General features: G+C 38.5%; 1 protein-coding gene across 1 annotated transcript in view; it reads left to right on the forward strand.

Moving 5' to 3' along the window:
- The first annotated feature begins 3,461 nt into the window (after positions 1-3,461).
- The window catches only part of b3glcta (beta 3-glucosyltransferase a), a 76,194-nt gene continuing 56,436 nt past the window's right edge, over positions 3,462-23,219 (forward strand). The window contains exons 1-2 of the mRNA XM_087851103.1: positions 3,462-3,672; positions 13,879-13,916. Coding sequence (XP_087707229.1) covers positions 3,468-3,672; positions 13,879-13,916 — 243 coding nt within the window. The 5' untranslated portion in view covers positions 3,462-3,467. The remainder of the gene's footprint in view (positions 3,673-13,878; positions 13,917-23,219) is intronic.

Raw genomic sequence — 23,219 nt, forward strand, 5'->3', positions numbered from 1 at the left:
TTTGTAATATAATGTTAACAATAATTAGAAGAGAAACCCAGGGGAGGTTATGCACATCTGATTTGTTTTTTGATTACAGTAACTATTAAATCGTATAATAGTTTGTGTTTATAGTTAATAACATTATAATTACAGGTTAAAGCTCTCCAGAAATTTGCATTAGTTACACATTTAGGACACAAAAACATGTTAATGTTATCGTTTAATGTTTAATATAGACAGAACATGTAGTAACTTCAGTAACAGTAGACTGGGGGCAAGTTGCTTCTTATGTTAGCACTTAGAAACCAGTCAAGTCTACTTTGTCTCTGTAAAATCAAGTCACCGTCACTGTTCACAACTTGCTCTTTCATGTACTGTCACTGGAGGGAAAAAAACAAAATAAGACACTGTCCTGATTTTCTTGTTTCTAGCTGTGTTCATAGTCACAAATCTGGACAGATCTGTCAAAGTGCATCTGAATGAATGCTGCCTTCACAGGATGTTGAAAAATGTGTTTCTCACATCCCACGTGAAAGATGAATAACAGAAAGCAGTGAATTTGAGCCACCCCAGTTGCCAAAATGTAACATTTATGGAGTTTGGAGCACAGAGGTGCTGCCACCAATTGAAATTTAAAGTCAATTGGGCCTATTCTTCTGTATAATGATAAAAAGACATTTTGATTTTCATTACTTGTCTTAGTTTTAACAGTGATTTTTTTTCCCCATTAAATCACAATAAGCAAATAACAATAAAACAATTAAACTACTGCTGATCTTAGATGCCTAATTTGTACAGGATCATTAACAGCAAAGCTACATTGCAGCCCTCAGAAAAGCATTCCCTTTCCAATGATGAAAAAAATGAAGAGAAAAATCTGAAAAACATATACAAGAGAAAAAAACTTAAAAAAAACCAACAAAAAACCCCCCCCCCAACTAAAATGCAATATAGCTAACATGCTATAATATTAGTTAAGCTTCTGTTTCAGATGCAAAAATGTCCCCTCAACTTTTAGATCTGTTCCCATAACGTCACATTTTACAACATATTGACATGGCTACAGAAAGCTATTGATTTGGCTATTCATACCATAACAGAAGAAGCTCAATATTACCATATTCTCAATAGAACCAAGTAATATGGTTATGCAGCTGGTAACGGCTATGTTACGACATAACACAGTTTCAAACCCAGCACATAAGGGCTTTAAGTTATTGTGCTAATTAGGCCCCTGCTCACATTTTGCTGGGACTTAATGACGTAACTAATCCACTGTCTCCTAATTAGAATGATAAAGGTGTAAGCTGTCCCACTCTCACAAGTTCAAATTAACTCCAGATATGAAGGAACCAGAGTCTGTTCAGGAGAAGTGTAATCAGGCAAAAATGCACATTGACTTTGCAGGTGTTTTACTAGATATACGTTTCTTGTCATAGCAGGAAACAGTAAGACATAATAAAATGGAAACAGTAAACTAGATGCGCAACACTATAACGACATTGAAAGAGCTAAAGAAGGGTTTTTTTTTAATTGAACTTACCAGTTTCATTATATATACTTTGCAAGTATGGGGTTGGATTTCCTTTTGCCTTCTGAACTGCCTTTTAATTCATGGCCCAAATCCAACAAGGTGCTAAAAACATTCCTCACAAATTTTGGTCCATATTGACATGGTAGCATCACAATTGCTGCAGATTTGTGAGCTGTGTATACATGAGCACGATCTCTGTTCCACCACACCCCACAGGTGCTCTGTTTGGATTGAGATGCGGTGACTGCGGAGGTCATTTGAATTCAGTGAACTTACCGTATTGTTCAGAAAACTAGTATGAGATCATTTGAGTTCACGACATGGTGCATTATCCTGTTGGAAGCAGACATCATGATCCATGCTTTCATGTTGTTTGTACCAGATTTTGACCCGGCCATCTGAATGCCATAGCAGAAATCAAGCCTCGTCACACCAAGTAACATTTTTTCTTTCTTCTTTTTGTACAATTTTGGTGAGTCAGTTTGAATTTTAGCCTCAGTTTCCTCTTCTTAGCTGACAGAAGTGGTGCTCAAAGTGATCTTCTTCTACTATAACCCATCTGCTTTATGTTCAGTTGGTTGTAACGAGTGGTTATTTGAGTTATTTGGCTTCCCATCAGCTTGAAGCATTCTAGTCATTCTCCTCTGACCTCAACAAGGCATTTTCACCAAAGAACTGCTACAGTTTCCCAAAGAACTGCTACTCCCTTTATTTTTGTTCTTTTGAACAATTCTCAGTAGATCAGCAGTTAGTGAAGTACTCAGAGCAGCCTGTTTGATACCAACAACAGTGGTATCATTTTGATCTTCAGCAGGTCATATATGAATATATGCCTAAATAGTCTTAACTGATATTTGAGATATAAGATATTTGCATTAGCAAATAACTGAACAAGTGCACCTAAAAAAACAACAACAACAAAACAACTAATGGCGTGTATAAAAAACAACGTGAAAAATGAAGGCTTTGCAAAATGTGAGTCAGAAACATGGAGACAGCTGCTTTATGGAGATCTATAAAAATCTACAAAGAAGTGTTGGGTGAGTGTGGAGAGTTTTTGATAAAAGTCTCCCTGTGGTTTCTTTATGTGCAAAACCAACAGTCTGCAGTGCAGTCTGCACATCATTATTATCATGAATGTAAGTTGTGACCTCTTACTGACATTTTCCAGGAATATATTTCAACATAAAGCAAGGAAACCACTCGATGAAATTCTAAAAACGGCTGCATCCTACTTAGGCGTCCCAGTTCCAGGATCCGGCAATTATCTAAGCTGACCCAATGGCATGGTTTATAAGAAGGCATAACTGGAACCAATTAGTTCATGTCACTAGTTGCCCGTGTGATTTCTTCTGGTAAGACATGACAAATGTTTACTGTGGGGGAGGAAGTGACAAAACTGAACAGTTATCTCCAGAGTAGAATTGGAACTACATAACCGATTAGTTACTCAGGTAAACATAACATTTCTAACAGGCTGGCGAACATTTCTTGGTATCAGCTTCTTAACTGTGTGGATTTGGTTCTCCGTTAATTAACAGTAAACTTTAAATAGTTGGGTTATTTGGGTGGGTTTTTTTTTTTATTTTTTTTTAGCATTTTGAATTCTCTAAAGTTATTGCTATGCTTTAGTTGGAGCTATAGGTTAAATTTTAAGAAACTCACGGCTTATTTTTTATTTCATTTAATTAAAATTATAATTATAACCTTTGATAAACCTACATTGACCTTTTCGAACACGTTTTGATTAAAAAAAGACTGCTCGGTAAGATGTATTTCCAGCTCTAGTGCTAAGTCGGGAGTTTCACGGGAGCACTTGAAGGTAGCAGCAGTTAGCCTCCAGTAAGCGTTTCTGTTTTTTCTACCATCTGGCCGGGCAGCCTGTCAGCTGAGCTCAGTGAATTCATCCCGCCAGCAGAGCGCGTCCCTGCGCCTCGTACAGAAAGTGGCGATGCCTCCTGCCGGAGCACAGATCTACTCCCCGTTTTCCGTGAAAAGGAAAAGCCCAGTTGTTTGTTTTTTAACAGTCAGAAAGCCCATGCTCTGCGAGCTTCCTCCACCACCTACACAGCTCAAATACGACTCTCCCGGGATGCTGTCGAACAGCCCACACGTCGGTCACAAAGTGGCAGGCTGTTTGCTTTTCCTCTCTTTCTGTAAGTACTCACTTTACTTTCTAATCTTCAAGTCAGGGGGCTCGGACCAGACAGCTGTGAGGGACGTAACGATCCCGGCAACAGTAAACAGTTTGTTCCGTTTTTCAAGGCGAAGCTGATTTTTGTTTGGAAACAAGGGACAGTGTTGCGCTTGATACAGTTTTGCCAACAACGCGAAGAGGCGAGCTGCGAGTGTATTTTCTTAAGTGTGAAGTGCGGAACCATGATCCGCCTCAACTTCCTGAGGAGTTTAAAGGCGATTTGCACTCCACCGGGTGCCATGTGGCTTTATGTAGACCAATGAGTTTATATTAGAGTTAACGGCAGAGGAGAGGGTTTGGAAGCTCTCTCGTGGCATTTCTGTTGAAATCAATCCCCCCTCGCGACAAGCGGGGCTGCTTTTTTCCCTGACATATCGACGTTGCACCGACAGGAGTCAAGCCCGAGGATCAATGCACCTCAGGCTACAGCTCCCAAAAGCTTTAAGTTGGGGGTATCTTTGTCGCCCTGGATGTGCGCTTGGAATTTAAAAAACAAACACAGAAGATTAAACAAAAGCCACAGTTAAAAGCATGACTTGTTCCTATTTTTGTCGCTGTAAGAGAGTAAAAGGAAATTATGTCCACAGACTGAAAAACAAGTGAAAGGATATCTTTGCGCTTTGACTATATATATATATATATATATATATATATATATATATATATATATATATATATATATATATATATATATATATATATATATATATATATATATATTTATATATATATATATTTATATATATATATATATATATATATATATATTTATATATATATATATATTTATATATATATATTTATATATATATATATTAGTTTTTAATTTGTAGCACAAATATTGGCAAAATTGTTTCATAATTCCCTCAATGAAGTTGATTTCTCAACTTGATAAATGTTTAATTGATATGTTCAATCTTTTAGTTGAATTGGTTTAACACGAATTAATGCATGCTCCACGTATATTTGAATTAGCATATGTGTGCATGTTCTTCTGCGTGTACATGTTCCGTGCACATACAGTCACATATTCAGTGATGTGACATGGACGTTGCAGCACACAATTTGTGGCTGCAGCTGGGAAGAGAATTGGACTGAGTGACCAATATTATATCTGCCCAGTGTACCATGGTGAAGGTCCACCTGAACAAGATGAGATAAATGCTGAGCTGCCTGCCTCACTGGGACTGAAAATTGTCATGGTGACAAAAGCTAAATAGCTAAATACACAAGGATCTGCAGTACTACTCATTCATTATTAATTGGATTCGACCTAGGAAAATTAAGATTTTAACCTACAGTTAGCCGCTGTTTTACGTTCCTTTCTTTGCTTTGCTTTGCTTATTCCAAATATGAATATGTTCACGACTTTTTATTTTGTAGAATTTCACTAGAAAAAGGAGAAACATATATTGCATGTAATTTCTGATCAGCTTCCTTCCTTGGATGCTTATTTCTGGCAAAAATAAATAAATAAGTAAATAAATCAAGCCTTGTCTCAGTTCAATTAATTCCTAATAACTGGAAAAGAAGGAAGTGCTGCTTTGAAGCCTACCTGTGGATGTTGCACATTAAACAAAACCGTAGCAGTTTGAACAAGTCCTCAAGTCAATGCATGTGTGATGTAAAACATGCACTACATTCTGGGCAGTATGAGCAGCCATGGTGTCTGCTGCAATTGACCCTGTGCCTGGGTGAAAGCTCTGTTTGTGTATTTGGCCCTGAGTCAAGCACATTTAGCTGGGCATCACACTCAGACAAGGCTGCTTGTCTGCTCCCCCTGTATGTAATATTCATGGACCTAACATTGAAGTACAGCCGAGGTCTGGAGAACAGCCAGTTTGGTGACATTAGGGTGCCACCTCTGCTGTTTTTCAATGATGTTGTCCATGGAGCCTCAACCAACTGTCATTTCTGATGTGCACTCAAGTGGTTTGACGTTGAGTGTGATGCAGTCGGGACCAGCAGTTTGAGACCACAGCGCATTTTCTGGGTCCACATGGGGCGCATTTCAATTGTGGTACATGCAGTATCTCCATAGAGTGTGCAATTGCTTGTTGACTTAGAGATAGTGCAGTGATGTACAATACATGGGGTTGTAGAGCTATATAAAAATGTGGATTCAGCTTTTCCTTTGCTGATGGTGAACAGCAACATTTATCACTTGTGGCTGGAGAAGCTGGTAAAACTGTGTTGTTAATTTAGAGCAATTAAATTTAAAACACCAGTTATTTATTTACTGTAAAAATTGTCTAAACACGAGCAGTTGGTTTGTTGGTTGCTGACATTTTCATTGCAATCCAGAAAACAGCTTCTTAAAGGTTTTTGTTTTTTTATTTTTTATTTTTTTTCATCATGTGTCTAAGTGACAGATTGCCAATTTATCTTCAAATTTTTTTCCCCCATTCCTCTACCTTAGGATGACTCAGTTCAGAGACAGTAAAAAGGACTGTGAGATTGAAGTGGGCGATGATGGGGAGAAAGGAGAGCTGAGCCAGCTCTTAAACAATAGTCTTTGTTCTGACCTTCAGCTGTGGTCACTTTTGGGCTTTTAGAAGTGACTGAAGGCATACAGCTCACATGGTGAGGAGGATTAAGATTCATGATTACTCTCTCGCAGGTCTTGGAACAGATCTTATCCCATAGGGGGAGCGAAAAGATATGACTATATCGACAATGAACGACGAGGTTTTGGCTAAGTGATAAATTGGTGCTTAGAAGTCCTTTAGCTGTTTAGATTGTTGATTTAAAAACATCAATTTAGCTTCATAAAAAGGCACAGGGCCAGTTTAAGGAACAGTTTGCACCAGCATAAATTAGTTTTGGCATCTTTGTGACAGAAAGGCGTGGACACCGTTATTTCTGCTGCAGCATATGTATTTGTGGGAGTTTCCCTATTAGAGTGCAAAACTTGGATTCAGTGAGTTAGAAAATCTACTAAGGCTTGCAGCCAGCAATTAACTACCAGCTGCTGAAAGCAAAGAATAAAAGCATGTGATATTTTTTTGTAGTGATAGTCATCACTTGAAGCATTAATTTTAATGGGAATGGCAGTTAGAGATGTTATGAGAATAAAGGCGTGAGTGAAACACCTGGAGCAGAAAGCCAAAGTTTTGCCTCTGTCGTGTAACTCTTCAGTGAGTCTTCATCCTCAGTGCTTGGATCTGATGTATTTCTGGTCCTTAATATTGATATTACTTGTATATTAGTGTTGGAGAGAGGGGGGATAATAGTTGGCAAATGCTAGCATAGGTGCTATGGATGTAATGCAAGCACCAGAATTAGTTGTTGGGGTGCTTCATGTTCCAATATCAGTCCACAAGAGAAACTGCAGAGCAAACTGTGTGTTTCTTTACTCACAAGTACACACACTCAGCCATGCAACTCACAAATCGCATTCATGTTTTGTTTTTCCCATTATTTTAGTATTATTTATCTTTACTCCTCTCTAATATGAAATGTCTGTATAAATATAGCTATTAATGTTTCTTTGCTGCCCACAGGTGGCTGCAAATCAAATTAATTCCTTTGACTTTAATAAATAACTGCAGCCTCTTGTGGCAGGCAGATAAAACAACATGCATACATTTCAGCACATGGCATAGCAACCTTATTAACTCGCAGATCAGTGAGGATCTGAACTTAAAAAATGTTTTGTTCTTTCTCTTCTGCTGATCACCTGTTATACACGGATTTAAGATTTATACTTCAGACTTGTTTGTTACTCTACCTGAGCTGTGAGATTTAAGCAGACAACCACTGCTCAAAACCTCAAAGACCCAACAGTCTCCATCAATTTTCTGACAGAAGACTTCACCCTTATATAGAAACATATCGATTAGCATGCTGTTGAAACTCAACTGTAAAATGTGTGCTTATGCTGTCTTACTATACCACTGTTTTTGTTATTTTGTCAGCCTCATTAGGGTTTGACCACCTGATGTGCTCTCATTTTTGCAGACTGTGTACTTGTACATTTGCATATTGTTGCAAGATAACCTGGACACTTTGCTCTCCCATTGGCAACATGTTTTGTGATGTTGCGCTCATATGGTAGTGACATGTCAGTCAAAAAGTAGCTATGCCTAAAAATATACCCTGCTTTGTCATTTAATGTGGGACCATAATTTTAAATATGAGCATTACATTTTAATAAAATAGACCTAAAACTATTGAAATTATTGGTTAGTTTGGAATGTGTATACTGATGTTATAGCTCTGGTAGTTTCATTTTCTTATAAAATCGTGTTGGAAGGCTACACACATCTTTATGTGCAGTATAGGGTGCCATCATTGCAAAATGTGCTTCTGGAAACACCTAGTTTCATTAGAAAAAAACCCCACAACAAAGGCAGTTGCTTGTATTTTTCCTGTCACTCTAAATGTCTGCAGCCTGATATTGACACAGTCACTGGACTTGACAGATCTGTAGCTCAGAACAAAATGAAGGTCAAGTTAAAGAATGGATGTGGTCCAACTTATGTTTGCTGAGTATGGCATTGTCCTTGTCCATTACTTTTTAATATATTTGCGGAATACAGCATCTTAATCTGCTATATGAGCCCTCTGCAGCTGTCTGGTTGTTGTTTTCACCTTGTGAGTTTGTGTGTGTGTGTATGTGTGCATGTGTTTGTGCGTCATTCTGGCAAAATCTAATCTTGGAGACACCCACTATAGCATTGGTGGTTTTAGTACATTGGCATCTTTATATATCTGAGACAGTCTGTGAACTAGACATGAAGCTGTATAAACAAATAATAATTTCATGATTAAAAACTGTTACAAAAGTATGATAACATTTATTTAATGTAATCAGCATTTATATATTTCAAAAACCAACCAAACAAACAATAAAACATTTGCACTGAGAGTGAGCGCCATAGCTCTAACTAGATTATGTGTTGCTAGTATGGATCCTGGATGGCTGCTGGCGGTGCTTGAGCTGGGAGAGAAAGTTTAAATTTAATATGACACAATCCCAGATGAAGCTTCTGCATCTTGCATGCCCAACAGTTTGCAGAGCAGTTGTCAAAAAATATAAACCAAATGAATTATTACAACTGTGTGTGAAACTGTGTGCCATCTGTGCCAGCCCTTTGAGGAGATTTGCTTATAATAGCTTTTATTGTTCTTGTTGCTGCTAAGTTCTATAATTTTTCAATGAGAAATGCTGGCATCCTGAAATCATCTTACCTCACGTATAAGTTATGATAAGTTTTCGTCAGCCTGGGGTTATTATTGATCATTACTGATGAAAATTCATCATAACAGCCCTTGATGTGCTGCCCCAGTGGTTGCTGACTGTCACTAGGTGAAAGAGGTTGCTGCATCAAAAACCTCCTTGTGATTGCCTTGGTCACTAGCAGATCGACCTGTGTCCAAACTCCACCAGTGACAGAAATATCTGCAAAACAGGTTTTTGATGCACCAACATATAACCTTTTGTGACTGATTTCACCCACTGTAGCAACTGCCAGCAGCCATTTGTCCCCATTCCCACCGAGGGTGGAAACAACAAGCTTGTTTCCCCATTAGAGGCAAAAACTAACAGGTGGTGATATGCGACTCAAATTTAAACGAATGACTCAACCAAGCATCGCTAGCTGCTCTTGTTAGCTGCAATTTATGTGACAGGAAGAGAAGATGGTGGAAGGAAATTACTGATGCTGTTCCATATAGTTTGGCCAAGTATATGATACCAGTTCAAACAGTTGACAAGCAATAAATCAAGCAAGGTGAAATTTCTTCAGTTATTGTTAAACTAGTGCTAAGAAGTTATTTTACATTTTTATTTTAGACTTTTATTTTAAATTCCAAGGGAAACACTACTTTTGTGCTTACACTTGACTCATGATGAGTCACCTCTATTGTACTATAATACTGCTGCTGCTGGGACCTTGTTTCAATGAATTCACACTTCAAATTAGGTAGTCTGTCATCAGTGACAGTAACTCATTGGAAAAGAAGGGTAGAGAATGCACTTCATTTACTTGCACTCATAAATGCTGCTGCCTGCAAGGTGCAGGCATTGATAAAATGTTGTGCAGTTTTTGTTTTTTTTGTGTGTGAAATATCATTATCACAAAATTTCTTGAAGTTTCGTGATATAATTTTGAGGCATTATTGACCACCCCTAGACGCAATCAACGCCAAAGTCTGCCCGCACAAGTAGGAAACCAGAAGGGATCAGATTTTTAATGTAGAGGGAAAAGAAAAAGTAGAAAGGGATCCGAACATTTGTCATATTTATAATTTGTTCTTTTAATTTGCTGTGAAGTAACCCTGACTCTAACCCATCTATTAGATATGAATGGCAAAACTGATCTTACCAACAGAAGTTCATCAGGGGATGTTGGTAGTGGACTTAAACGGTATGATGGGATTTGGATGTAGATTCCAGGTACTGAGCTGCAGTCACACAGTCGTTAGCAGAAGGATAGCAGAAACTATGAAAAGGAAGGTTTACAAAATTGTACAGAAACCTGATATGATGTGTGATTTGGAGATGTTTCAGTGACAAAAAGACAGTAGGCGGAGCCGTAGGTGGCAGAGTTGAAATTAATTGCAGATTAGAAACGAGAAGGGCAGCTCAGGTTAAGTGATTTGGACACAAAGTTAGACAGCCAGGGTTGATGGTTTGGACATGTACTGTTGAACATGGAGCTGCCAGGCAGGAGTAAAAGACAAAGACCACAGAGGGGGTTAATGGATGTAGTGAAGGAGGACATGCAGAGTGTTGGACTGATAGATGAAGATGCAAGTGATGGGGTCAGATGATCTACTGTTGCGACTGCTAAAGGGAGCGGCTGAAAGAAGAAGAAGATAAAAAAAGCTGTGGCCTGGCTCATGTTGTGATGATATTTTCAAAACATTTAACATTAATAAAGCAGGATGAAAATTAACTTTGTCTTCAACTTGAAGATACTTAATGATCGAAATAGGCCAACATTAGAAAACAAAGCAGTATGTTTTTCCCCACCTGTGCTATTCAAGACAAATATTGGTGCATTTTTTCTCATGTTTCATTTTCCTAAATGTTTGTTCTTTTTACCAGCCACTTTACAACATCTTGTGCCAGGTAGTGTTGTTGTGTAGACAGGAGGGCTATGGATGGCCTTTCAGAAGAGGTTGGTAAGAGCTGAATCCATGTTTAATGGCTCTCAGCTTGGCAGTGTTTGCACGCTGGTCTCAGAAGTGGTTTCTGGATGGCAGCCCTGCCACATACATCAGCACTGTGAAGCTAACAGGATTTTAGATTTTATTGTTTTTGCCAAATTAAATAACTGTGTTTTTTGAACCACTGCAGCTGCAGTTCAGAGCATTCTCTATTCAGTCTATTTGGAAGCCCTTAGTTGTCTCATGTTGCTTTGAATACCCCACATGGACATGGTGATTATCAGAGCTCTTTTAAAGCAGACACTGATTGCTAATTTGCATTCAAGGTAATATAATACACCTGAATAACTGCCTTTGTTAATACGATTTAGTTACTTCAAAGCACTTTTCATGTGGTGTCTCTATTTTTCCCAGCTCTCTCAGCGCCCATTAAATGCTGGAAGTAATTAAAGTCAGACACTGACCAATTGTCAAACAAGCAAGCCATTGTTTAATTACTATGAATCCATTTTTCATTAGCAGGAAATGGCTCTCAGTAGAACCCTTCAACCTGTTTGAATTTAATAAAGGATCTGCATACATTCTTTGTCAGAGTCTTGAATTTGGATTCTCCTAAGAATAAACCCGAGTGCAGCGTTTCCTTGATAATTGCACTGGACATGTTCTGTCATTTTGACAACAGCGTATATTCTGCTCAGGCTTGTTTAAAAGATAAACCATTCAGCGCCGTCATCGTGTAAAGGAATTTCGAGACTTTCTGAAATCAAAGCCCCTTCATCTCAGTGTGGCTCAATTGAAAACACGGTTGGAAACAACAGACTTGATTATGCAGGCTGAGGAGGCAATGAGATGGAGGTGCTCCAGTCACCGCTCCTGATGTTATGTATGGAGTTATTCCCCCTCTTCCTTTCTGTGCATCTCTGCCTCTCCAGGGTGAGCCATGAAAAGATGGGAATTTTGAGCAGAGGTAGCAGAATGTATTGTTAACTTGTATGTATTCCTGTAGGAAGCCCAGTTTCATACCAAATGTTGCATTTTTAATAACGACAGGAACCAGAATATAATATCACGATGTCGTGTGTAGTGTCTACATACCTGCTGGCTCTCGCTTTATGTTTGTGAACTTCACATAGCTTTTAGGATATACAGATATCAGGTAATGATGTGAGGGGTGGGGGTGTACAAAATTGAGTTTTGCTGGCTTCTTGTGTATAATGAAGGAAAAAGGAGGCAGTTTAATCCAAATTGTGATTCCCACTATGCAAGATTTATTTTGAGCTTCTCATTTTATAAATACGATCAGGCTCCCCCTCTTCTTTCTTTTACCTTTTTCTTTTTCTTTGGGCACCCTGTGTCTATAAGATGCAGACTCTTTTTGTGGGAAATGTTTGAAGAGAGTTACCTGTAAAATATAATAGTCTAAAAAAATCAAAGATTTGTCAGTAGTGCTGGTCAATACATTGCATTCTTTATATTCATTGAAATATGAGCATGGACCACATCACAAAAGCTGCCTGAAACACACTGGAAATCCATTTTATTTGCACCATGATTTTACACTCCAAAGGGAAATATTTGACCTTGTTCAACAATGTTTGAAATAAATGCTTTTCTTTATTCAGTGGCAAGTTGCTATCCAGGATTTTTTTTTTCTATACTGAACATTGTTGTTGTACATGCGTTTATCTATTTGCTTTTTTTTATGTCAATTTATACCCGTTTTATCTGAAGTATTTAATCAGGAAATGAAACCATTATTAAGTAATTTTTTTCACATTAGCCTTAAAGTTGAGCATGATGGTTCATTCTGCACTATTATATAATGGTACTAATGTTATTTCTAATTAACAAAGTCACTGCTGAGTCATTGTGGAATTTCTTTTAAGACACTACGTGCTGTGGAAACAATGTTTTGTTTCTCTGTTAATTATTTAAATGTCATTCACGTTTGGTTGATTTAACAGCTCATCAGCATCATCTTTTGTGTCTTCTCTCTATTTGTGTCATTTTGTCCTTGTCACACAAGCACTTTAAATTAACTGTGAACTGCTGTAAACAGTAGCAATAAACAGGTTTTCTTGCATTTAAAAACATAAATAAATCCTAACTAGTAAAAATCAGATCGTCTCTTACATCCTTAGGAAAAATAAAATCCCTTCATTCCCTTTAGATAGTTTTAAAACTGTCAGCATCCACTGTTATTTTCAGTGTTTTCATTATAAGAATAATAGCAGTCACTCATTTTGATCTGGCAGCTTCAATCCAGGCTTTGCAGACAGAAGTATTTAAATGTACTTTTTGTGCTTGTTGAATAATTTTAGTTAAGGGTTTCCTTACTATGGCTGGAATCAATATCTGACCAAATTATTGCAGAATGGTTCACAGAGATTGTATCAATCTTATGAAATACAGATAGTTATCTTTTTCTGTAGAGCCTATATTTTGGATATTACATAGTGGTTCGGTTGAAGCTCGAAACATATCTGCTGCTTTTAGGTTTTAATCTGAACTCTCTGTTGACCTTTTTAATGGCCACAGTGCAGTGAGTCAGCAGAGGAAATTTAACAATTTTTATGTTAGATCATCTAATTAAAGTCAGATTTAAAGCTGAGTGATGTGGGAGTGAAGGCAGTGTAATTTAATATAAATTGCTTTATTAATTCATTCTCAGCAACGCTGCCGTTTTTGATGTATTGATTTGAAATCCTGAGAACCTTTCTGAGAAGATTTTCTTGTCTCTGAATCGATGGCAATGTAATTGGATAGAAGCTCTCAAGGTTCTAATTATAATCTCGAATGGTGAAATAGTGCCGTGTGCTTTCAGACATCCAGCAGCAACTCGGAATGGAAGAAAACCCTCAAACACCTTTTAAATATGTTGTTTTTCCACAAATAATAATAAACAAGTTGTTTTCTTTTAGCGTTGCATTTGTATGACGACTTTTAGATAGTGAAGACTGAAGCACAAAGGAGACTGTTTCAGTTTTGAATATTTTATTTCTTTTTGCTGGATTATTTGGAATAACATAATCTTTTTCCATTGTTTCAGTTCACCTTGCTGCTGGCAGCTCAGGAAAAGACACACAGGTAAGAGAAACAGTTGACCCCCATTATTCTTTGTTTCCTATGTGAAAATGAAACTTGATATGATACCTGAAACTTTACACTGACCAGCTCAAATTAGCCATGTTTTTGTAATTGAACGCATATTGGCCTCTAGATCAGAAGTTTGATTTCCTCAGCACAAAGTCGATTTTCTGCAAGTTCAGTGTGGTTTTCTTGCTCTTGCACTTTCTGTAGTCTGCAGTTGCTGCGTGATAAATAATTAACATTTTCAGTTGCTCTACTTCTTATTGGTGTGAGAAGATGTTGACAGTAAGCCTCCTGGCAGAGGTGCTTAGCATCACAAAAACGGCAAATTACTGTCTTACTTTTTTACTGATGTCAACTAATTCTTTTCCTGCTGAGGAAGTTTTGCTCTTTTAGTTTGACACTTTTTCAGTTTTGTTCCCCCATGTTCTTATAAATGATGGAGAAATTGTTTTTAACTAAACCTCCAGTGTGATCCAACTGAATATAAATACCCTAAAACAGTTGGTTCTTTGTTGGATTGTATTCGTGAGAACTGCAGAAGCTATTGGCATCCAATTTAAACAAAAAAACAAGGCAGTTTCCTTAATAAAATTATCAAATTATTAGGGTATCTATTAGAAAAGATACTCATTCAAATCATGATCCCCTTTTTTAACTAGGGAACCATTTGGCACTGCTGCCCATCAAAGTGATAAAGTAAAACGATTTATATAATAATCACCCAGGAGAAGAAACCCATTGGGGGCACTGAAAAGAGCTGAGTTTTTACAACAATGAAAAGATAATCAGAATAAAATTGCTAATGTGCTGAAAAAAAGACGTGATTGTGAATCATGCCACAATGATAAAAGCAGAGAAACCAGTTTATGGAGTTCCTTTATGTCTAAACTGCCGCAATGAATCTATTCATACACTTAAATGTCTGCAAAAAGCATGGGGAAATAGCTCAACATTTATTTCTGTCTTTTCCTATATTTACCCTTGCATGAGGTTGCTAATGGTTTTGAAAGCTCGTGATCTCTTTATACTCCCAGCATACTATGCATTTCCTAATGCACTCACTGCCCACTGCACAGGCTGTGGCTAAAGGGGCAGGGTAGGTCACCCACTGCTCAGAAGTTTAGTGGTTCAATAACCCCTACTCCAGGCTGCACATCCAAGTGTCCTTGGACCATGTTTACAGTGAAAAGTGATGCACTGACATGTGGGTGCATAAGTGAATGTTGCTTATAATGGAAAGCACTTTGACTGTGTAATGAATAGGAAAACACTACATAAAATTCATTTACCATTTAGAAAATTTTAGCAGGTTTCTCAGACATAAAGACACTTTGCCTTCTGTATATACATTTGTTGTATTTAGCATGTGTGTGTGTGTGTGTGTGTGTGTGTGTGTGTTTGTGTTTTGTGTAACTCAGGTCAAATGTGAACCAGGTTATTTATTTCCGATCTTCCGAGCTGAGAAACAACATTAACAAATTAGAACGGACTACAAATTTTTAGGTCATGGAAGTGCTCCAGTTTAGTTATGAAAAGTCATAAAATATAGATCAGGGCTGTGGCAGGAGGCTTGAAGGTCACTCACACATAAAACATTTTGCAACATATCCTTAGAAATTAGCAAAGTTTAAGAAAACAACTTTCGTTTAATGTTTGGTATTTTATACCGTTTATGAATAAAGCATTTTAAATGCTTGTCCCACTGATAGTTATTGACATTTTACAAAAGTGCTTGTACAGCCTTTTTTGTGGCAGGGGTAATATGAAACAACAAATGTTTCCTGCTTTACATCAAAAATGAGTTGTTTTTGCAGTTTAGATTTCCTGATTCTCTTGTCCGTATTCATATTTATTTATTTTTAGTTGATGTTTTTGTAATCACTTGTTATTGTGCAATAAGTGGTTCCGATCATTAACAGGGCCTCATCAGTGCAAAAACAGGAAGTGCTTAAAGAATCCACTAAAAATAAGCAAATACTAATTAGTATATCCAATAGAAATTTCAGAAGCAATATATATGTAAATGCCATTGTATAGATCAGGGGTCGGCAACCCTAGGTTCGCGTGCCACAGTTGGCATGACCATAGCTGGACTGGCCATCCGGCATACTGGGCATTTGCTCGGTGGCCCGGTGACTTTTTTTCTTCTTTGTAACGGTATAAACAATGAAAGGTGGTGGATTGGCCAGATGCTGGCCGGTGTGTAAAAATAACTCAGTTGTTTGGTGGTGGCTATGGCGGTGCTTCCACAGATTCAGTAAAATTAGCAAGTGGTGGAGGCCAGCAGGTGGATGAGAGAAAGGGGAGGCAGGAGGAGAGCCCCGAGGCAGCCGCCGGTCTGAGTGTCAGGTGAACTGAACTTCAGGTAAGAAGTTATGACCTGCAGTCTATCTGGGTCAGATATAAACCAAGTTTAGGTGTAGTTTATTTTTCGTTGTGCTGACTTTTTACAGTCAGTTACAATAACTCGTACTGTGTACTAGCTAGCATGACGGAGTTTCTATACAGCTGGGTGGGTGCTATGTTACTGATGTTGAACTTTATTTAATTTATAAGGTTAGTTAGTAGAGTTGCCAACCGTCCCATAAAAAGATGGAATCGTCCCGCATTGAGAGAAAATATTACGCGTTTCGTGTTGAGGTGAAAAGGGACAGTTTGTCCCGGACTTCAGCTAGAATGGAAAAAGACACAAAGCTGGAGTTATTCTGTCGTTACGCTGCACAGCTGCCTCTTCTTCTCTCATTCTCTCCCCCTCCCTCTCCTGTTGCTACTTCAATCATGAAACTGATCAATGATCAGTTGATCGGCTTATATCTCTTGTTTGTTTATCGCCCAATTTGCGCCAGAAAGAGGAAACCGGCGGATGTCGCGCTAAACAACAGCAGCACGTTTAAGCTTGATCAGCTGTTGTTAGAATGTATTTAATATTACTTTCAAGTATCAGCTGATGTTTGCTGGAGCCACAGCTGTAAAAGCTGCTGGTCATGATATCGGTTTGGTTATCTGGTGAGAGGGAAACATGAAGATGTCCTTACTGAATCATCAGAGCTGAACAGGTGATGGAGAAACAGGTTTACCTTTAAGGTGACATGAATGAGTTGAAGGGAAGTTATGAACTGTTTCTGAGAGACAAATAACACCTTTTTTTTTTTTTATGTAGTTGACACCTGGTAACTATGCAGGGGCAGGTCTAGCAAAGTTTTGCCAGGGGGCCAGGTAGAGCATTAACAGGGAAAGGGGGGCACAAAGAAATACTTTCTTATTCTCATGTAAAATGTCTAGCTTTTATTAAATAATTATCTGGAGCTTACAACCAAAGTTTTTATCTGACGTAAAATATATAGAAATCATACATATAACATCGAAGCCGCTGGAATCCATAGCTGTGTGTGTGTTCATGAAGCTTGCATTTTCACCTGCTGGACATCACTGCCTGACAAGTTTAACTGTCTTCAGAACATTGCAGAGGCCTTATTGACAGTATTTGGCTCTACATATCTGTGTAAGCAGATTTCTCACATGAGTGACCTGTGTCTCTGAGTGGGAGACCAGAGATCAGAGTGTATTAACAAACATGCCATATTGGCCCAGTTTATTTTTCTTATCATTGCTGTGAGGAGACCATTGTTACGTCCCCCCGAAGGGGTCTAGGCATGCGAGTGAGGGGACCAGTAACAAATGAGTCCAGAACAGAATGAAAGGAAAACAGACAGGTGTTTTTAGTAAATAAAATAGTCTTTATTATAGATAATCTTAACATAAAAAGCCGGCAACGCCGTTTTATCAATAACACTTGGAAAAAGGAAAAAAGGGTGCAACAACAAAGAACACAACAACCAAACAAAAACTCCACACCACGAGGAGGCACTTCCAGGGGCCCATACGCTCACCCTGTCACTAACAGCAGTTGGCTTTACTGCTGCCCACAAGGAAGGCCCACAAGCCCACACTACTGACATAAAGCAGCTATACTGTTTCCACACTTCAGGCAGGATAACTACACACCAAGACCACAAAGCAGAAGACACCAGAGAAACACCCCACACTGCTCACAGCTCATCCCCAGCTTATATGACCTCAGAGCAACCTCAGTGATTGCTGACTGGGCCCAGGTGGTAAATGAGTCCAATGAGCAGCAGCTGTGTCCTGGGGAGAGAGAAGAGCAAGAGAGAGACAGAGGGGTGGAGCAAGAGAGGAGGAGGCGGAGAAAAGCACCACGCCCACACAAGGGCAGTATCAGGAGGCCCAGCTAGGGCCGTAACACCATAAATAGCATTTGCATTTTCTGTTGTACAGTTCATTTGCTGTTATGGAGTTCTTGTTATGGATAAAATGTGTCTTTTTTTTGTTTCAAAATAGCTGATAACTATTCGCTGATAGCTGCCAACATCTGCGAACAAATATAATTCTATAAAGTGGTTCTATATAGTGTGTAACTGTTCATATAGAGCGTTATTAAATTTATTGCTAATGCAATCATATGGCACACTGACTTCTGAGGAAATTTTAAATGGCACTCGTCATCAGAAAGGTTTCCTACCCCTGGTATAGATATTTAGTAGAGTAAGCCTTTTAACTAAATTACTTCTTCAGAGCGTATTTCACATGATTTTCAGACCAAATGGTCAGCTCAGAAGATCTGCTGCTGCATGAAAGAGGATTCCCCAACTGACTTCAAACAGCTGTGCTCATCAGATCCGAATAAATCTGCATGGCTCGTGTGGTGTGTGATATGGGAAATGCTAATATCAGAATGCAAAGAAGCTACAACCAATTTTACTGCTGCTTACTATTTACTTCTTCCGATGGAAGAAGAAGTTTTGATTTATACTTTGCTTTAATCAGCTTTTTGATTATACCATTGCAACAAAAGACTCATCATATGCAATTCAAGAAACACAGTTGCAGCTGTAAATATCGGTGTAATCAGTTGTCATCTTTCAACACAGTCAGTGGCTTGCATATCAACCCCCTCCCCACCTCCTTTTCCTTTGAAGATGGCCTGAAGCCGCTGATGACTTGCAGCAGTTTGAACTGAAAATGACTTGGAGAAGGTGGCAAAGGCAAGCACAGGCGCTGTGATTATCTGTCGCTTCAGGGCTTCAGAAACAACAAGAATACTACACATTTGCTTATGTAAGCACAAGTACCCTGATTGTGTGTACTTTGAGGACTCATGAGGAAGGATGCAAGATAACTATACAATGTGAGAACAAACCTCCTGCTGATGGTCCTGCAAAGCCAGTGAAAAGCATTTCTCTAATGCTTGACTTTGAGGCTTTGTAAGTTATGAATACACTTCTAAAATTAAATACATGACCCAGCCTGAAAGCGTTCCACTCTGAAAGGGTCAGCATCACCTTCTGGTGGTGTTAATATATGTGGGGGAGCAGTCATCTACCACACACATGGAGACAAGCAGAACAAATGTAACCGAAAGTGCATCTTTGTGAGTCAATGAGTTATTTCATGTGTTTTTGGGACTAAGTGGTATAGTTTCACAAAGTTATATAATATAAACATTTTCTTGAGTATGAATGTACACTGTGCAGGATGGGACATGGTGTTCTCTGAAGGTTGGGACAAGCATTCCAGTTACTCCAAAATGATATAGTTTCTTTGTGAAGTAATCCAGATAACAAATATAACAACCACTTATTTTCAACTGTGACCGGCAGAGAAGAGTGCTTTTTGTCTTTTGTAGGTTTCAAGTTTTGAGTACATTTCAGTGGTTGACATAATGATTAGTCTTGAAGATAAAGAAACGTGATTCCTTAAAAAAACACTATTTGACTCACTGTGTTTGATTGAGCAATAACATCTCCTCCGTTGTTTGCAGGTTGTTGTTTTTCTGCCAGAATTAATCTATAGAGCCTAAACGGCTGTCACTAGAAGCAAAAAGAGTTTTTCTTATTATTCCTATTCTCTTCACCTTGGGCAGTTGATTTGCAGAAATCAAACTCAAGAAGAGACGTCTGATGTCTGAATCATTGCTTCAACTCGTCTGCAGTGACCTCAGCTCAGGAAAAAAGATTATTTTTTCTGAGATAACAAACCTTTGTGAACGCTGTCAATATTTATTCAAAGATCCCACAGTACCTGGGAAAAATCCCAAGTACCAGCAGTTCCCAGATATCACACACTAATTTGCATTAAGCTCCAACATTATCTATTATATCTGGAAATCTCATGTTTGGAGAAAACCTGTGTACACACATGCAGCTATAGATTAGCCAAAAGCATTTAATCTTAATTCTTAGTAGCCCAGTTAGTCTTTGTCTGAATCACATTATGTACATCATTGCTTTTCACGGTCAAAAATACTGTAACTTTTTTAGAAGTTATTATTAATAAAGTTTTTATCATTAAAAAAGGATGCAAAATGTGCTTATACCTAAAGCCTGTTTCAGATAAGCACTTAAGTCCATTAATCAGATAGCATCTAAATGTGTTGGCTTCAGGTCTTAAGTCCTTATAAAAGTCACAGTAGCACTGGATCAAACTTTGTGAAAAAAACATCACTTTTCAGTCTATCACAGGTCTGAACAGCAGACTGCTGTCTGCAGTAACGAAAAATAACTTGATGTACTATCTAATCTTAAATAACAACAATATCCTCTCTATCACAATCGAGGTAATGTCTGAATGAAACCGTGAGGAACATTAACCTAAAAATGTACCTATATTGAAAGAGAATACCATCACTTCAACAGATTGATGATCAGTCATGTTATCAATCACATGTATAAAAAAAACGTAATCTGTTTTGACTGGCTTGTCATTGTCTATGTTTAATTGACAGCAGGTACCAAGCACAGGTAGAAGAGACAAAATACAACAAACAAGCCGTTTCTGATTTTCCTAAGCTAATTAAAGTGCATTCACAATTACAGTCATGTGAAAAGGAAAGGAAAATGACAGTTTTCAAAGGACTCTGTGTGGGTCTGTGAAGAACCTAGTACACCCCAAGATTCAGTAGCTTATACAACCACCTTTAACAGCATTAACTGGAAGTAATTGTTTTCTGTATGACTGTTTTCAGTTTCTCATATCCATTCATCTTTATAACATTGCTTCAGTTCACTGAAGTTTGCATACATTTATATATGCACAGGTCTCCTAAAGTCCTGCATTGTAATCAGAGGTATGGTCTTCAGCTGGGCCATTGTAGTACCTTGATTCTTTTCTTTTTCGGCAATTCTGGTGTAGATTTGCTGCTGTGCTTTGGATCACTGTCCTGTTGCATGATCCAGTTTCAGTCAATCTTATCTGTTAGATGGATGGCCTCACATTTGACTGAAGAGTGCTTTGATATACAAAAACTTTATGGTGAACTCAGTGATGGTGGCTACAAAGAAGCCCAAAGTCACCACCACTTCACCACCGTGCTTTACAATTGGTATGAGCCGTTTGTACTGATATGTTGTGTTTGGTTTTTGCCAGTCATGATGCTGAATATTATAGCCAAACATCTTCTGTTTGGTGTAGCTTGTCCAAAGGACATTGTTCCAAAAGTCTTGAGGTTTGTTCAGATCCAGTTATTCTACCCTGTTCTTTTTAGGCTTTTTAGGCTTTCTCCTTTTTCTAATTGTAGTTGCAGAAACGTTCACATTTAGCATGAGTTGTAGCTTTTGGGTTTTTTGCAATTCTCTTATTCGGTCTGACCTTAAGGGGGGATTTTTAGTGGGATGTCCACTAAAAAAAGATTTTCTTGACATACACCTGAATGCTGCAGAATTCTAAAACCTCCGGATTTACAATGGTGGTCATGGTTGCAGATGATCAGTTGATAAAATGTATCTGATTAGCAGCACCTGGTTGCTACTTACCCTCTTAATTTCTATGGAAATAGTAAGGGTGTTCGTAGTTTTCCTGCGGACACTTTATTTTCCGTTTGACTGGAAGTGTTTCTACCCAGAATATTTGTTTGGGATCAGATTTTGAGGAGAAAAATGATTTAATATCCCGGGTAAAAAGTCATTTTATTTTATTTACAGGAGCAAGCTGTCACTGTTGTGTACGGATACTGTTTTGTTAGTTTACAGATAATGAAACCCTAAACAAATCAGTGACTTTTTTTGTGTTTATATCCTTCAGCAATGGCTCCATAATGTAGTGGTTTACATGTTTGCCAAATAAGCAAATACTGCCAGCTCAAAACCCTTTGAGGTTGTACCAGAGAGAGTATCTGGCATTAAAAGAACAACAACTGCCAAATCAAACATTCAAAGATACTTGCTGTGGTGAACATTTGTGAATAGGGAAGTAGAGCAGGGCGATATGACCAAAAATATTTATCACGATATACATTTGAAAATTTGCGATAACGATATAACTGACGATATAATTGACACTAGACAAAATGCTTTACAACTCCACAACTTGATTAGTGCAAAAAAACCCATCAATGTATTTTAACTTAAACAAGCAGCTGTTTTTTATGTGCATTAAAGTTATATAAAAATGTAACAGTGCAAATCCCTTGCTGACAGTTTAACCAAAAGGCATTTCCAGTGGAAATTGGCCGACATATCCTCAGCATAACCATGTATAATATCCACTAAAGTTAAAAAGAGGTTATACACACACAATATGGTAATATTATGTTGAAGCACAGTACGTATCACTCCGCGAGGTTCCTGCCTATCCATCAAGCGGTGCGGGTTTGTAGCTTAGGAAAGTCGTACTAAAACATTTGACAGATTTTCGAGCGCCTTGTACGACATAAAATCGTTTCGAGGTCAGTAAACACAACCAGAATTCATACATAAGGCACACGGGATTATAAGGGGCACTGTAGATTTTCAGAAAAATCAAAGGATTGATTTTAAGTGTGCCGTATTTTCCAAACAACACGGTAATAACGACGGCCCGCTAGCATGCTCTACCAAAAATAGTGCTTTGTTGTGTATCTGACTGCTGGGTGAGGGCCTCCAGCTCGCACTGGAGCGGTTCGCAGCCGAGTGTGAAGCAGCGGGAATGAGGATCAGCACCTCCAAATCTGAGGCCATGGTTCTCAGCCGGAAAAGGGTGGAGTGCCCACTCCGGGTCGGGGATGAGGTCCTGCCCCAAGTGGAGGAGTTCAAGTATCTCGGGGTCTTGTTCGCGAGTGATGGGAGAAGGGAGCCGGAGATCGACAGACGGATTGGGGCTGCAGCTGCAGTAATGCAGACGCTGCACCGGTCCGTCGTGGTGAAGAGGGAGCTGAGTGTAAAAGCGAAGCTCTCAATTTACCGGTCGATCTACGTCCCTACCCTCACCTATGGCCACGAGCTGTGGGTAGTGACCGAAAGGACG

Source organism: Neolamprologus brichardi, chromosome 14 (assembly GCF_056152115.1).
Source record: "Neolamprologus brichardi isolate AB-2024 chromosome 14, ASM5615211v1, whole genome shotgun sequence".
NCBI classification, from domain to species: Eukaryota; Metazoa; Chordata; class Actinopteri; order Cichliformes; family Cichlidae; genus Neolamprologus; species Neolamprologus brichardi.